This window comes from Hippocampus bargibanti, linkage group LG20, assembly GCF_051943395.1.
Source record: "Hippocampus bargibanti isolate YZ-2025 linkage group LG20, ASM5194339v1, whole genome shotgun sequence".
NCBI classification, from domain to species: Eukaryota; Metazoa; Chordata; class Actinopteri; order Syngnathiformes; family Syngnathidae; genus Hippocampus; species Hippocampus bargibanti.
The window spans coordinates 3,268,974-3,285,553 of NC_142753.1; the positions used below are offsets into that span (position 1 = coordinate 3,268,974).

Here is a 16,580-nt window from a genome sequence, read left to right on the forward strand (position 1 = left end):
TTGATACGAGTTGACACAAATTCCCAGCAGACAAATAAAAATAAGCCCATTTCCAATGGAGCCTGTGCGCCATCGTGTGCATTTTCTGGGCGCTACATTGGAGTCCAGATGCCTCAAAATGAGACGGAAGGCCTTATTTAATCGATTGCAAACATTTATGCTTTCCTCTTCAGAACTACTTGAATCATATTCATATCCTGTGACTGTAAAGTGTCCTTGAGAGTTTTGAAAGGCGCTTACAAATGAAATTTATTATTATTATAACTGGATGAGTAACAAGAAAGCATCTTGTCCGAATCTGAAGCCATTGTTTTGATTCTGGAGCAAGCACATTAGGGATATATAAATAGGGCCGATACGACCAGTCAGACTTTAGTTCGCTGACGAAGCCTCTTGGATAGGAGGCGAAACGGCCGACACATTCAAAAAGTACAGATGACGGCTGAAGAAACCTTCTCATTCTGGAGCAAGGCAAGACGTCCTGGCGTGATGTCACGAACAAGGGGGCAGGATTTTCTGAACCTGCCCAGTTCCAAGATCATTTTGTGGCAGTTTAGGGGCACTTTAAGTCATTTTTATTGGTGTTTTGCATTTGACTAAAAATATCAGCCTGTGAGTTTTGGGTATTTTAGATGCTATAAAACGTTTTTCTGATGTCAGTTAGGAAACAAAAGAAATGGTATCGGTTGTCCTTTGAATTGTCTTCCCGGACAGCCCCCCCCCCCCCCCCCCCTGGTCTTTTTCCTTCTCCACGTCCAGGTGGATCCCGCGAGCCCCCAACCTTTGTTTAACAATACAGTACTATGTGCTTTGTCACCTTTGAGTGGAAGCTCTCGCCCTCCCCCTTGCACTTGATTTCTCCCACATCCCCCCCTTCCTTTCTCAGGTGGATCAGCTGACCTCCAAGCTAGCCGTGTGTGTGTGCCGGCTACGCCGTGTAGCAATCCGTACCCACAAGTGTTACTTTTTGATCTCACCCTCTTGCTTCCCTCTTTGCAACCAATCAGGTGGAGCAGCTGAGCGCCCAGCTGAAGGAGAAGGCTGACTGGTGCAGCGAGCTGCTGCTGTGTTCGGAACAGCTGCGTCGTGAGCTCACCGATCGCGACCAGGAGATTGACAAACTGGAGAGCCGCGTCCGTGAGCTGGAGCAGGCCCTGCTGGCCAATGCAGATTCCCTGGAGAAGGTGAGGGACAGCGAGGGATGCGGGGGTGGGAGAGCGAGCCAGATTACGTTGTCAGAATATGTGTGGGTGCGCGCACGTGTGTGTGTGTGTGTGTGTGTGTGTGGGTGTGCGTGGGTGTGTGTGTGTGTGTGTGAATGGAGATGAGGCGCTGATCCAATAGAGACAATGTCATGGTTTTTATACTCGCATCATTGAACTAGGACTAGAGGCCAAAAACGGTCATTAACTCATTCACTGCCATTCCCAAATGTATTCCGGAATTGAAAGATATGACGTGGAACGCCATTCCCAATATTGTCCCCGGGTTTTGATTTTTCTTGTAGTGATTTTTCTTGCCAAGATTTTTCTTGGGTGATGATAAAGCGCTGGTCAGAACTTTAGCAATGTTTTTCCCTTCCACAAGGGGACAGCATTTGCCTTTTTGTCCATGTTAGCACTTTGTTACAGCTTCAGGTGTTGTTCAAGCGCTATATGAATAAATATGTATGCATTGTATTGTATTTTGTACAGCTGCCGTCATTTCAAGCTCAGATAACTCCAGACCCATATAATCTAGGAATTAACTCTTTTTTCTGATGAAAGAAGAGAATCTAAGGTTTCTAACACTGTATTGAATTTATATGTAGTCCTAAAACTAAATATTTTGTGGGTTCTGCAATTTGAGTGAAAATGACAAAAACCCTGGCAATGGACTGGACACATAATTTTAATAATAATAATAATAATAATAATAATAATAATAATACGTTTCATTTATAAGCGCCTTTCAAAACTCTCACGGTCCCTTTACAGTCACAGGATAAAGTTTTTCTGTGGGTGAGCAGCGGCAGCCACATGCGCCAGCATTCACTCAACCCCGAAGTAACTCAAATAGATGGAAAGCGAGCCAGATAGCCGACAGCTAATAGCTAGTCAGCTAGCTAATGGATAGCTAATAAATACAGTAAAGTCTCGTTATATCGATATCGGATATATCGATAGTCCCGGTTATATCGATACTATTTCTATGCACGCACGGAGAAAATTACATGCAAACAGGGTCGGATATATCGATAGTCCCGGTTATATCGATATTTTTTCGGACTCCCTTGAATATCGATATAACGAGACTTTACTGTAGCTAACAAATAGCTAACAGATAATTAACAGCCAGTCAGCTAGACAGCTAATAGCTACCCAGCTAGCTAATGGATAGCTAATAAATAGTGAATTTGAGTTCAAAAAGAGAGAGAAAAATAATTCAATGACGACTTCAATTAGTTAGTTGCAGCTATAGCAGCGGAAAAATTAGAATTATATGTACATTGAAATTAGTTTCATAAACATTTTCTTTTCGATTAAAGGACGAACAAAAGAAGCGGCATGCATCCATCACAGAGTCAAAGCACTCCACACTGGAGGTTCAGTTGCAGACCGAAAGAGAAGCCTTGGAACGGAAAGAAAAGGAGGTAGTTGTTCCCGTTTGTTGTCGTGATGATCAGCTTGTGGTCTGTCATTTGACATTTGTCATCTTCTTTTTGAGATCTGTCACCTAGAAGAGCAGCTTGAGCAGTTCCGGGAGGATCTTGAGAGCAAAAATGAGGAAGTGCAGCAGCTCCACATGCAGCTGGAAATTCAGCGCAAGGAGATCAGCAGCCAGCAGCAGTTCCTGGAAACCAGGGAGAGCATGCTACAGGTGAACTGCCAACACCCACAAAGATTTTTTCACATTTTTCCCGCATGTTTTCCAAACGACTGTGCTATGTCGAATGGTGGCCCTATCTGTCTTATAAATACAATTTTACTTGCTCAATATAGGCATGTGACAAAAATTGGCAATAATAATTCACACATTTTCTAATACCATATTAAAGTGCATTTAAATAGCTTTCAACTGATGTATAGATTATTGTTCGATGACAAATAATAAGGCAATAATGGATATTTTAATTTTTGAAATTAGAGGGGATTTTCTGCCTGTAATTACAGTTAAAACAATGAAAATTTATGTATTTGTTACAGTTTAAACTATCATAACTTTCTGCCAGATCTTAACGGGTAACGTACCATTGGAAAGCTTTTGAAATTCTAAACAAGAACAGAAAACACAAGAAAATATTCAAAATATAAATTAGCAAATATCAACGATCGAATACAGGCAGATTTTCGTCAGAAATCAAAAATGGCTGTCACTGAATCCTCAAAGAAAATTGCGAGGTCTAGAAATATATATGGTAATGCTTGAAACTTGGCAGTTATGGAGAGAAATATATATTCCACCACTTCTATGAGTTCTAAAAAACAACTTACTCACCTTTATAAACTGTAGTATGAGCAAAAAGAGCGTAAACTTCAATCCATTTTTTCCCCATTTCTCGTTGTCGAATTCGGAAATTTCAAGAACCAGCATGGAGGGAAATGTGTGTAATATGTTATCATAAGCTGCATAGCTTGGAAAATCCCACGAAAAACGACTATGTACCTCACAAAAATGCAATGATATACGACTGCGAGTACAGAGTGCGCTCGGTCACTGGACAGAAACAATCGCGGTGGACTATAGGTCACTGTAGCTACTCAATATTAAAGCTGATCTTTTACAACATGGAGACAGCATATTTGGTGGAAATTTGCCTTCCAGGACACTGACACACGGTCGCACCACACAGTCTTATCGCTAACCAAATTCGCAGTACCTTCCTAAGACTTGAGCACAAATGATAAAATTGTCCCGTGTTGATCTTTAATGGCGGTAAGCGTTCCATTTGACTGTAAAATGGCCGCTACACAATTTTGTGTCCTCATAATATTCAACTTTGATGCTGATTTGACTTGACATGAAATTATAAAATGGTGCTCACATTGTTTAATGCTTTTCCCAAAGTGCATTGAAGGCTTCTCCTCAAATAGACGGAATAGCCGAAAGCAAATAAATAAATCCACCCTGCACCACCTTCCCAGGGCCACTATTTGCGTAAATATAGTCATTTTACCAAATACCAAATAGAAAGTACCTCATTATTTTCAGAGGATGTTCGCTTAGCATGTAGCTAATACCCTTTTGGTATAAATATGACATGATAACATGTTCTACCTTTTGGCAAGGGTCGCAATTCCCAACCTTAAAGGACAACCGATGCCTCCGGACAAGTTGCGACCATTATTTGTAAAATCACTTCAAATGACTTCTTGTTTTCGAGTTGATGACGATGCCCTAAGATTGGATTGGATTTGCCTTTATTAGTCTCACAGTGGAGAAATTTACATTACAAGTGATGTCACGGAGGGAACGCCCCTGACCGAGAAAGCGGCACACAATGCATTTTGGGTACTTTTTTCATCTGAAAACACTGTGTTAATTGCGAAATTAGAAGGAAAACTACATAACGCGATGGTGAATCGTTGTGGGTAGCATCTAATTGCGGTGACACTCATAAAGAAGGTCTAAGCTTACACAAATTCCCAGCGGACAAATCTGCCCATTTCCATCAGCGCTTGTGCGCCATCTTGTGCATTTTCTGGGCGCTAAATTGGAGTCCAGATGACTCGAATTGTTACGGAAGGACTTCTTTAATTGATTGCAAACATTTATGCTTTCCTCTTCAGAACTATTTCAATCATATTCATAACTGGATGAGTAACAAGAAAGCATCTTCTCTGAATCTGAACTCTCTGAAGCCATTGTTTTGATTCTGGAGCAAGGCAGTATGTGACCAATAGCGACGCCACGAACAAGGGGGCGGGACTTTCTGAATCTGCCCATTTCCAAGCTCATTTTGTGGCAGTTTTGGGACACTTTAAGTCATTTTTATTGGTGTTTTGCATTTGACTAAAAATATCAGGCTGCGTTTTTCTGATGCGTTTATCAGACTACTGTTTTTCTGATGTCAGTTAGGAAACAAAAAAAAACGATGTCGGTTGTCCTTGACGTTATGGAAGGACTGCTACAATGTGTCTTTTTTCAGTCAGGGGGCGGTCCTTTCATGACGTCACGTACGGACTCGTCACCAACTCCAAAACAAGACTTCCTGAATATTCAGAGCGAGTCTTAAAACGTAAAATATAGCTATATGCGGTGGAATCTTATTAAAATACGCTGAGTAGAAGTCATTTGAAGCCATTTTACAAATTATGGACGCAACTTGTCCGGAGACGTCGGTTGTCCTTTAAGTATAACGAGACTGGAATAAAAAAAGTGACGAGCCCCCTACCCCCATGTCTGCCACATCGCATCCGTAGCAGGGCAACTCTGGACTCTTATCTTTGTCGTGCTATGTTCATTCCATCACGTTATAATCTGTTGACTCTTGAAGGTGATGGAGGAGAAGGACAGGGCAATAGCACTTCTTAATGAACAGATCACTAAGCTCCAACACTTGGAGAAAACATCTGGCAACAAGGTAACAAAGCCATGTCTATGCGGGCATACAATCGAATGTCCAAGTCTATTCGGTGTGCGCATCACTTCATGGTCATGTGTGGTGTTTTTATTTATTTGTTTTTTTTAATATGTCATCCATTTTGGTGTGTTTATTTTATCTTGGTAAATCCATGTGCCCGTTTTATGGTCGCTTGTTGATGCTATTGAGTTTCTATCTGGAGGGAAAAAATTCTTTAAAAAATCCAAGGGTGGATTTGGATTAGATTAGCATTTATTAGTCTCACAGTGGAGAAATTTACATTTCTTTATTTAAAGTATTTATTTGATATTATGTTCTAATATTTTTTGGTCTTCTTTTTAGGGAATCAATGAACGGGATGCGCTCATAAGTGACCTGGAGTCGCAGGTGGAGTGCCTGCGTAGTGAGCAGGAACGCGTCAAACGCAAAAGCGAAGAGGAGCAGGAGCAGCTGAACGCCGTCATTGACAAACTCCAGCAGGAGCTCCTCCACATGGAGCTCAAGGGGGATGACGCATCCTGCCCCAGGAAGGAATACGACTACGATGAAATGAAACAGAAGATGGACCTCGTCTCCGGAGAGTTCCGATCCCTCAAAGCGGAGCACGACGATCTTCTGGAGACATACCGCCACTTGAAGGAGAGTACTGAGAACTCTGAGAACTTTGCAAAGACAACAAGGAATAGAGGCGCCAAAGTTGAGGTGGCGCATTCCCAAGCGCAAACTCTGGAGAATAACGGTGCGTCCAGCGTAGACGAACTCCGTCTCCGCATCCGAGAGCTGGAGAACTCGGCGGACGACAAAGACGCCGAGCTGTGCAACTCTCGGAAATACACCGAAGAGCTCCAAGGGAAAATCTCCTCAATGGAAGAGCATTTAAGGGAGAAGGTGGCTGCGGCCTTGGTCAGCCAAGCAACACTTGATGCTCTTCAGCAGCAGGCATCCAAAGACCGTCCGGTTGACCTGGTCGGTCACTTGAACCAGAACCTTGCTGAGCTTGAAGCTAATTTAAGTGACATCGAGAAGAATCACAAGCACCGGAAGGAGCTGCTCTCCAGCTCGATGGGGCTGCAGTACGAGGGGAGGCTGGCGGCATTGCTGGATCTGCTGAGACGGATGATGGACGAGAAGCGACATGGAACGTCGGCAGATGTGGAGGCCTCGGCTGGTGACCAAGTGCACATGTCGGATCTTCAAGAGGCCCAAAATGAAGCATTGGCTGCCAAAAAACAGCTTGACCACCACATGGAGCAATGCCACCATCTCCAGGCAGAACTTCAAGACAAAACCGAAACAGCCGAACGGCTGAAGGAGAGGCTTGTAGAGTTCTCTTCTGGAGGAGACGAAGAGATGCGAGTGCTCCGAAGAGAGCTTACCAAGACCCAGGAGGAGGCTGCGTTTGCCAAGGAGGAGCTAAACAGTTGCAAGGAGAAGCTGGAGAAGCTGCGGGAGCTTCTTCAGGAGCGTGAGCTGACCATTGCTCAACTGAAAGAAGATATTTTACACATGAAAGCCGAAGAGAACAAAGCAGACCTTCTCACACAGCTCCAAGAGGTCCGAAGACACGCGGACTCCACCAAAGATGAACTGGATAGCTCCAGATCCCACAATCAGAAACTGACACAGGAACTTCAGGAGATCCAAAAAAACCTGGACACCACCATTGAGGAAGTAAAAATCTACAAATCCAACAATGAGCAGCTCCAGGAGGACATTCAGCTGCGCGAAAACTCCATTTTGAAACTGCAAAAGGAGCTTGAGGAGGTTCTGAAGAACATTAAAGATGCCAAAGAAATAGATAGTTACAAATCCCAAAATGAGAAGCTTCAACAGGACGCTCAAGTGCATAAAAAGTCCATTAGTCAACTAGAAGAAAAGCTCCAAGAGGTCCAAAAGAACATGATCACCACCAAAGAAGAACTCAACAATTACAAATCTGACAACGAGAAGCTCCAGGTGGAGATAAAGCACCATGGGGTCACCACTTCAGAGCTTAAAGAGATGCTCGAGGAGGTCCACAAGAATATGGACTCAACCAAAGAAGAACTTAACAGTTACAAATCCCACAATGAGAAGCTCAAGGAGGATGTTCAAGTGCGCGAGGTCTCCATTTCGAAACTTAAAGTGGACCTCCAGGAAGTTCAAAAGAACATGGACCTCACCCAAGAACTGACAAAGTACAAATCTCACAACGAGAAGCTTCAGGAAGACATTCAAATCCGCGAGGCCTCAATTTCTAAACTCACAGAGGAGCTTCACCAACTCCAAAATAACCTGCACTCAACCAAAGAAGAACTCGGCTGTTACAAATCCAACAATGAGAAACTCCAGGAGAAGATCCAGTTAAGTGAGGTCAATATTCTAAAGCTCAAAGTGGAACTCCAAGAAATCCAGCAGAACATGGACTCCACCCAAGAACTAAGCTCCAAATCCCAACATGAAGAGATCCAGCTTCATGAGGTTTCCATTTTGAAGCTGAAAGAGGAGCTCCAGCAGGCAAATGAGATTGCCGAGACCACCAAAGAAGAACTGAGATGTTCCAAATCACACAATTCCAAGCTCCAGGATGACATCCAGCACCACGAGGTCTCCATTTCAAAGTTGAAAAACGAGTTGCGTGCGGCTCGAGCGGCCCTGACGAAAGCAGACCACTCCGTTTCCACGTCTCCTTCTCCCGCTGCGTCCCCTCAGCCTTTCTATTCCATTTCCTCAACCACCTCCCAGCCCAAGAGGAAATCCAGCAGCAAGACGCCCCTGACCAAGGGGACCAAAGACAAGATGTCCCTTTCCAAAAAGAGCGTTGCATCATCCCCAAGTCCTCATCTTGCCCTTGCAGATGCTTCCACACAGACAGCCGCCAACGAGGAGCTGGATCAAGTCATGGGAGACTTCCGGGAGAAGGTGGTCCAGATGCAGGAGTTGCACGCTGCCGAGATCCTGGACATGGAGGCGCGGCACATCTCTGAGAGCGACGCGCTGCGCCGCGACGTGCACAACCTAGAGGACGAGTGCAGGGCGCTCAAAGCCATTATTGACAAGCTGCGTGCCGCTGAGGTGAATTTCGACTTCCGGCGCCCCCTCCAAGAAAACAAAGCATTTTTTTATGACATTCTATTTTTAGATCGCCGCATCGAGACAAGATCAGCCACTGTCACAGTTCAAAGATGGCTACACAAGTGGTAAGGTCAATCATGATGTCAATAATAACAATATTATATGTCTGGCTAGCTAGCTATGTAGCTGGCTATTTAGCCATTTGCTATCTATTTGCTATCTGTCTAGCTAGCGAGCTATGTAGCTGGCTATTTATTAGCTATATGGCTATCTTGCTAGTTAGCTAACTGTATCTGGCATTTTTATTATTAGCTATCTGTTAGCTAGCTAGCGTTCTATCTATTTGAGGTACTTAAAGGTTGAGTGGACGCTGACGCATGTGGCTGCCGCTGCTCACCCGCAGAAAAAAACATTTTGTGACTGTAAAGTGACTTTGAGAGTTTTGAAAGGCGCTCAGAAATAAAATGGATTATTATTATTATTATTATTATTATAAACAATTCATTATAATACTATCCACAAAGCATCTTCTTCGAATCTGAACTCTCTGAAGCCATTGTTTTGATTCTGGAGCAGGGCAGTTTGTGACGTCACGAACAAAGGGGCAGGACTTTCTGAATCTCCTCAGTTTCTAGCTCATTTTGTGGCAGTTTTGGTACACTGTAAATCATTTTTATTTGTGTTTTGCATTTGACCAAAAATATCAGCCTGCGTGTTTTGGGTATTTTAGATGCTATAAAACGTTTTTCTGATGTCAGTTAGGAAACAGAAAAAATATTGGTTGTCCTTTGATAATAATAATAATAATAATAATAATAATAATACATTTCATCTATAAGTGCCTTTCAAAACTCTCAAGGTCACTTGACAATCTTATTTAGTTGCCTCAGGAAGTCCATCCTTTCTCATGAGAAGTTGGTTCCTTTCTCATCCTATTGAGTTTTCTCCTTCTTTTTCAGACAGCAGCTCTGACTACAGCCAGAGGACCGGATATGACAACCCTGCTGGACTCCAGCAGGAGTTTCGGGTGACACCCGAAGGTGCCAGAAGAGAAGCGGACGATCCAGTAGCATCTGACAGGATCAAGGTAAAAACCAAGACACTAAATTAGTGTCCTTTTGTCACCCAAGGTGAGGTTTTGCAATGCTTATTTTGTTCTGTGGCATTGTTTCTTCATGCAGACGTTGCTCCGTGAGGTGCACCAGGAGGGCATGCATGTTCTCTCGCTATCAGAACTTCCTGTTTCCGAAAACGATCCAGGCGGCCATTTTCACCTGAAAGCCTGGCTTAAGGAGAGAGATGCCCTGCTGGCTACTGTGGAGTCCCTCAAAGACCTCATTGCTCACATGCAGACCACACAGGTTCATGTGTATTTTAATTTTTAATAACTAACCACTTTTCAACAAAGGCAACCTTAATTTTAAAAAATATATATATTGGGTGCTTTTTCTCACAATCTTGCCTACAATGTTCTCCAAATAATTGTGCTTGATATTGACACAACTAGATGTCGGACGATTCTGTGGATTGGCGAGCAGAGTTCTTGGAAGCGGTGCACCAGGTTTTTGCGGGGGAGCGTAGCGTGCTCAAAAGTGCCCTCTACACCTACTTTGATCTGACGGACACCAGCGACGCCATCATCCACATCAACCAATTGGAGCGCAGCATGGCCGGGCAGGTGACCGTCATTTATATCACTTTTACAATTTATATTCTGCACTGTCACCGGCACCGTTCCTTGCATCAAATCATCAATCGTAACGTTGGTCATTTCTGTCTTCTTGTAGGATGCTCAACACAGAGAAGCGCTGGCTTCCCTCCACGCCGCAGACCGGTCCAGTCTCATCGCTGAGATCCGTCATCTCCGAGGGGAGATGGAGCGCCTCCATCAAGGTAAAGCGCTTCAAAAGGAGCGTCGGTGCAGCATCTAAATGAAAAACAAACCATTTAATTTGATTTCCTTCCTTAGGTGCACGACCAGAAACCTTATTGGGGGCGACGGAGCATCGGCGGGCACCCCAAGTCGACAGGCTGCTGCTGGAGGAACTCAAAGGGGAATTGTCGCAGACCAAATTGGAGCTGGAGACCACGCTTATATCGCAGCACAAGCATCTTAAAGAACTGGATGCGCTCAGGTTAGCGTGGACACAGATAATGGGAGAATTTCATTTGGCAAGACTTAAAGGACAACCGACACCATTTTTTTGTTTCCTAACTGACATCAGAAAAACGTTTTATAGCATCTAAAATACCCAAAACACGCAGGCTGATATTTTTTGTCAAATGCAAGTTTCCCAAAACTGCAACAAAGTGAGCTCGGAACTGGGCAGATTCAGAAAGTACTGCCCCCTTGTTTGTGACGTCACGCCAGGATACTCCTTCACAAACTGCCTTGCTCCAGAATTAAAACAACGGCTTCATAGAGTTCAGATTCGGAGAAGATGGTTTCTTATTACTCATCCAGTTATGAATATGATTCAAATATTTCTGAAGAGAAAAGCATAAGTGTTTGCAATTGATTAAAGAAGTCCTTCTCTATCAATTCGAGCCGTCTGGACTCCAATGTAGCGCCCAGAAAATGCTCAAGATGGCGCACAAGCTCCGTTGGAAATGGGCTGATTTGTCCGCTGGGAATTTGCATTAACTTACACCTTCTTTATGCGTTTTACCGCAATTGGCTGCGACACACAACAATTCACCATCGCGTTATTTATGTAGTTGTCTTTCTAATTTCGCGATCAACACGTTTTTTTCAGATGAAAAATAGTACCCAAAATACATTGTCTGTTGCTTTCTCGGTCAGGGGCGTTCCCTCCGTGACGTCACTTAGGGCATCGTCATCAACTCGAAAACAAGACTTCCTGAATATTCAGCGCGAGTCTTAAAACGTAAAATATTGCTATATGCGGTGGAATCTTTGTCAAATGCCCTCAGTAGAAGTTATTTGAAGTCATTTTACAAATTATGGACGCAACTTGTCCAGTGGTCTCGGTTGTCCTTTCAAAAACTGTGCAAAAATGTTATTACATGCAGGGCCGAGGTATCGCAGAAGGCCTCGGAGGTGGACATCCTCAATGAGCAACTCTTAGAGGAGAGCCGGAAAGGTCGTGAAATTCAGTGGGCCATGGAGAAGGAGCGCTGTCACACCGGGAGGAACGAAGAGGATGCCCGAGAACAACTGGAGGTAAGACCTTGCCACAATGCAAGCGCCACAAATCCAACCAACTCTGACTTTGTTTCCAAGGATTTGAATCTGGTTTTGGAGGAGCAAAAAAAACGAGCAGAGCGGCTGAATTCCACCCTGGAGCAGGAGCGCCAGGCCTCCTCCCGCCTCTGCCAGCAGGTCGAGAGGGAGAAGCTGAGACTCCACACGTGCCTCCAGGAGCTTCAAGTGCAGCTGGAAATGGAGCGAGCCAAGACCCGTGAGATGAGCTCCTCTCTGGGCAAAGATGGAGACTTGCGGGTGGGTGGCGCCCCTGCTGGCCAGGAAGAAAACCTTCTGGAAGGTCTGCAAAAAGAGCTGCATCACAAGCAGGCTCGGGTAAGGGTATCAAAATTACTCTCTTGACTAATCAAGTAATTGACAACTATTATCCAAGGGTTAAAATGTCCCACTAATGGTGAAAAATAGCAGCATAGCCCTACTATTCTATCAGTACTTTGCTAAACAGCAAATCATTTTATGTGAACTTGAAATGGGGGCGGCTGTACAAAATACAATACAATACATAATGGTATATAGAGCGCTTTAACAACAGCTGAAGCTGTAACAAAGGGATAACATGGACGAAAGGCAAATGCTGCCCCCTTATGGAAGGGAAAAAACATTGCCCGAGGTTTATCAGCACCTCCCGCAAGAAAAACCAAAACCCGAACAAAGTCGGGAATGGCAGCGAACGAGTTAATACAACATCCAGTCTGTAGTGATGAAAATGTTGTCTTCCAGGTGGTGGATCTCCTCAGCCAAATGGAGGCTGAGAAGCTTAAAGTTCTCAGGAAGGATGAGGAGCTGAGCGTGGCAGGCCTCAAGTCCAGGCAGAACGACGAGGCTCTGCTGGAGTCCCGGGCCCAGCTGGAGAGACTGGAAGGGCGGTTGTCGGAGACGCAAGACTTGCTGGCGAGCGAAGAGGCAAGGCGGAGGAGCCTCGAAATGGACAAGGAGCGACTGCAGGAGAGGTTGGCTCGGGAGGGCGACGCCGGGCAGGCCATACCGCAACACCAACATCACCACGGCCCTTGGCGCACGGCGGATGCCGTCTTGGATAAACTGCGCCTTGTTGCTTCCAAGATCCGTAGCATGGCAAGCAATGCCACTGTTGAGATCACCAATAAAGAGCTGTCACTCATCCAGTCCAGTGTTGATGATCTCATCAGCATGCTGCAGCAAACTCCAGGCCTCCCATCTGTTCCCGAGGTGAGCATACTGATGTCATGCAGAATGAAATCACAATGCAAATATAATACAGTGGTATCTCGGTTTACGAACCCCTTGGCTTACAAACTTTTCGGTTTACGAACGTCAAATTTATGAAAATTTTACCTTGGCATACAAACTACAGTAAAGTCTCGTTATATCGATATCGGATATATCGATAGTCCCGGTTATATCGATACTATTTCTATGCACGCACTGAGAAAATTACATGCAAACGGGGTTGGATATATCGATAGTCCCGGTTATATCGATATTTTTTCGGACTCCCTTGAATATCGATATAACGAGACTTTACTGTATTTATCGGCATACACACGGAGCTGCCACAATGAGTGATGTGTCGTTCGCGTCCTCCCTCGTCAGACCTCTGCCTTGTCAGCGGGGAGCTCCTCATCAGGCTCCTCCTTGACCGAGCGTCTGCTCCGGCAGAACGCCGAGCTGACGGGTTTTGTCGGCCGCCTGACGGAGGAGAAGAATGACCTGAGGAACCACTCGCTGCGCTTGGAAGAGGAGCTCCGTTGTTACCGGCATGGAGGCGATGCTGTGAGTAATAACGAAGTAGTTTTCATGATGGAAAGCGTGGTGAAGATGCATCTTTTACAACGATGTCACAATTTTTCACCGCATTCTTCATCCCTCTGCAGGCCAGCGGGAGGAGAGGAGCATCCAACAGCTCCTCGGACTCTCCCGATGCGCTGTTGATCTCTCAGCAAAAGGCAGCCTGGAGTCAGGAAAAGGTTTGCTTGGAGAAAGCGTTACATCAGGCCCTCGCTCAGGTGGCCCGACTGCGAGGGGAGATCAGGACAGACACGCTGAGAGACATAAGCGGATCTGAAGCGGACAATGCTGCTTTCAAGGTCAGAAGGAAATGCGGTGTGAGAAAAGTTGATTCAATGAATCTTCATGAAACAGCAAAACCCTTCACTAAATCACCATGGTGGGGTGAGGTTTAATTTGGATCATTTCTTACAATAGGATTCTTAGGCAACACAGGCTTAGTTATGCTGATGAGGCGATGCCAGGACAAAGGGGGCAATCAGGACAGTCATCGACCCCATAATCAGGCAGGACAATAGAAGTAATCAGTGTAGCCTCAGGGAATAGTCCTCTGCTCCCCCCAACCTGAGAGCAGGATCCAATCATAGCAGAGTCTGGCAACGCAACGTAGGGATATATATATATATATAAGTAGGGATATATAGATATAAGGCCAAAACTACCAGCAAATTTTAGTTCGCTGACGAAGCCTCTTGGATAAGAAGCAAAACGTCCAACACCTTCAAAAACGTACAGATGACGACTGAAGAAACCTTCTCATCGATTCAATTAATCTTGGCGTGGTGAGCTCATGATTCGCATCGAGGTTGAAAATGTGTCTTGTTCGCCATTACAGAAGATGTACGGCAAGTACCTGCGCTCAGAGAGCTTCCGTAAGTCTCTGATCTATCAGAAGAAGTACCTGTTGCTTCTGCTGGGCAACTTCCAGGAGTGCGAGGAGGCAACCATGGCCCTGCTCTCCAGGATGGGCGGCCGGCCTTCTGAGGGACTTGTAAATGGCCAACGCGGACTGCGCGGGATCATGCGCTTCCGCTCGGCCGTGCGTGTCTCCGTCGCCCTTTCTAGGTAAGTAGTGGAGATAAATGAAAATAATTGAAAGGCATTTTTATCACTTATTTTGTGACATGTGTGTTTGTTTCCAGAATGCGGTTCCTGGTCAAGCGCTGGCACAAAACAACGGGCTTGAGCAACACAATCCAGATGATCAGTAAATCAAACACACTTCGGGGGCTCCTCCCTGGCTCAAATCGACATGGTGTTGCCGTTTTGATGACCATCTTAAACATTTCGTTTTTCAAGTCTTTTATCATCTACTTAATTTATATACTGTATTTTCCGCTGTATAAGGATCAGGGACATCATGGTGGAATGTGCACGTCTAGTCCAAGCTAAATGTTGATAGCAAACACGAAGCTCATACATTGACGAAAAGAGATTGTCTCATATCTCCTGTCCCACATAAATCCGCTTCAATTCCAAGCTGTGACAGTTCCACCTACATGCCACTTGAACTCCTCTTTCCACTATGCTTTTAATAATAATAATAATAATAAAAAAAATAATAATAATAATAATAATAATAATAATAATAATAATTAAGAAAAAATAATAAAACTAAAAATTATAATTATTATAATACATTGATTTCTAAGCGCCTGTCAAAACTGTCAAGTACACTTTACAGTCACGGGATAATGTAGGTTTACGTTTTGTAGCGTCATAAATTTTGTTAGCTTCTTTTGAATCTTTCTTCTGGGGCTGAGTTTCTGTGCATCTACTTTGGAAAATGATATGCAAATGCATGTCTTAAAACGCTCCAGAAAGTCCGGAAGCATGAAGCAGGCTTCTGATTGGCTGACGTGCCGAGTAAGCAAATTGACAAACAAACTGAAATTCCAAAATGTCCAAATCTTTGTTCAAACGTTTGCTTTCTTAAATAAAGCAAATGTTTGATTTGAAAAAAAAAAACGTTTTTTTTTTCCTTGAAGTTGTCGGCCACCCGGGCGGAGACGTTTTGTAAGTTGTACGCCCGACGTAAAAGTTGCACGCCCCGGGCGTCCGGGCAGGCGTTATTTCAGACACTGATATAAGACATGAAATCTTACAAGTGTATAACTTTTTTTTTCTTTGTGTGTTCTTCAGCGAGCGACGATCGAGATTACATCCACCCAGGCTTGGACGTGTACCGAGATCGAGGAGGGGGTTCAACCCAAGGACGCAGCGGGCGGGAATCCCCCAGGTCTCCCATCTCTTCTGCACAGCACAGGTGGGACAAAATTCAGAAGCCTCCGCCAAGACCGAATGACAATTTTTCACAATTTGTTTTATTTTTGTTCTTAGGCTTCTCATGGCAGGAGACCCCGGGGCACTCACTTGCACCCACTTGCAAAACTACGACCCCGACAGAGCCCTCACAGATTACATCTCCCGACTGGAAGCCCTGCAGAGGAGGCTGGGGAGCGTCACGTCAGGTTCTCTTTCACTCATTGACATTCGGCTTCTTTCCAATGCAATCGATCTCTGATTCTTTTGGGGTTTTTTTTTCCAGGTGCTTCGTCTTCGCTCGCTCCATTACATTTTGGTTTGAGAAGATGAAGACACAGAACAAAATGAGTTGCCTTTTTTGATGCTAAACTGTTCTTTGCACATGGACTAAAAACACTTCCTGCCCCAAAAAAAAACAGCGTGCAAGAGACCGTTTTGCGGCCACCAATTGAACGAATGGTGCATAATTTAATGTGATAAATGGTGTACATTTTGTTTGTGGATAATTTAAAAATATATATATTTGACGTTAATTTGTGTTAGTGTGGGTGTTGGTTGTGAGCGAGGTGGGCTTAACCGGAATCTTTACACGGGTGTTTTGTTCAAAGCGGCCTGAAGACATTTGTAGAGTGTATTTTTATAGCAGCTTTTCTGGCTATTTTGGCATAAACTGAAATAAAGGCAAAATTTGATTATTATTATTTT

The 16,580-nt window shown here is 44.4% G+C and overlaps 1 protein-coding gene across 1 annotated transcript in view; it reads left to right on the forward strand.

The window, feature by feature from the left end:
* Nucleotides 1-16,573, forward strand: part of akap9 (A-kinase anchoring protein 9) — a 57,773-nt gene extending 41,200 nt beyond the window's left edge. The window contains exons 23-43 of the mRNA XM_088986891.1: nucleotides 1,008-1,184; nucleotides 2,528-2,632; nucleotides 2,707-2,859; nucleotides 5,477-5,563; nucleotides 5,906-8,617; nucleotides 8,685-8,742; nucleotides 9,577-9,704; nucleotides 9,799-9,978; nucleotides 10,125-10,295; nucleotides 10,405-10,510; nucleotides 10,587-10,752; nucleotides 11,651-11,801; nucleotides 11,862-12,158; nucleotides 12,564-13,031; nucleotides 13,416-13,595; nucleotides 13,697-13,909; nucleotides 14,446-14,675; nucleotides 14,753-14,817; nucleotides 15,753-15,876; nucleotides 15,951-16,081; nucleotides 16,159-16,573. Of these exons, the coding sequence (XP_088843017.1) occupies nucleotides 1,008-1,184; nucleotides 2,528-2,632; nucleotides 2,707-2,859; nucleotides 5,477-5,563; nucleotides 5,906-8,617; nucleotides 8,685-8,742; nucleotides 9,577-9,704; nucleotides 9,799-9,978; nucleotides 10,125-10,295; nucleotides 10,405-10,510; nucleotides 10,587-10,752; nucleotides 11,651-11,801; nucleotides 11,862-12,158; nucleotides 12,564-13,031; nucleotides 13,416-13,595; nucleotides 13,697-13,909; nucleotides 14,446-14,675; nucleotides 14,753-14,817; nucleotides 15,753-15,876; nucleotides 15,951-16,081; nucleotides 16,159-16,205 (5,949 nt within the window). The 3' untranslated portion in view covers nucleotides 16,206-16,573. The remainder of the gene's footprint in view (nucleotides 1-1,007; nucleotides 1,185-2,527; nucleotides 2,633-2,706; nucleotides 2,860-5,476; nucleotides 5,564-5,905; nucleotides 8,618-8,684; nucleotides 8,743-9,576; nucleotides 9,705-9,798; nucleotides 9,979-10,124; nucleotides 10,296-10,404; nucleotides 10,511-10,586; nucleotides 10,753-11,650; nucleotides 11,802-11,861; nucleotides 12,159-12,563; nucleotides 13,032-13,415; nucleotides 13,596-13,696; nucleotides 13,910-14,445; nucleotides 14,676-14,752; nucleotides 14,818-15,752; nucleotides 15,877-15,950; nucleotides 16,082-16,158) is intronic.
* Nucleotides 16,574-16,580: the final 7 nt, after the last annotated feature.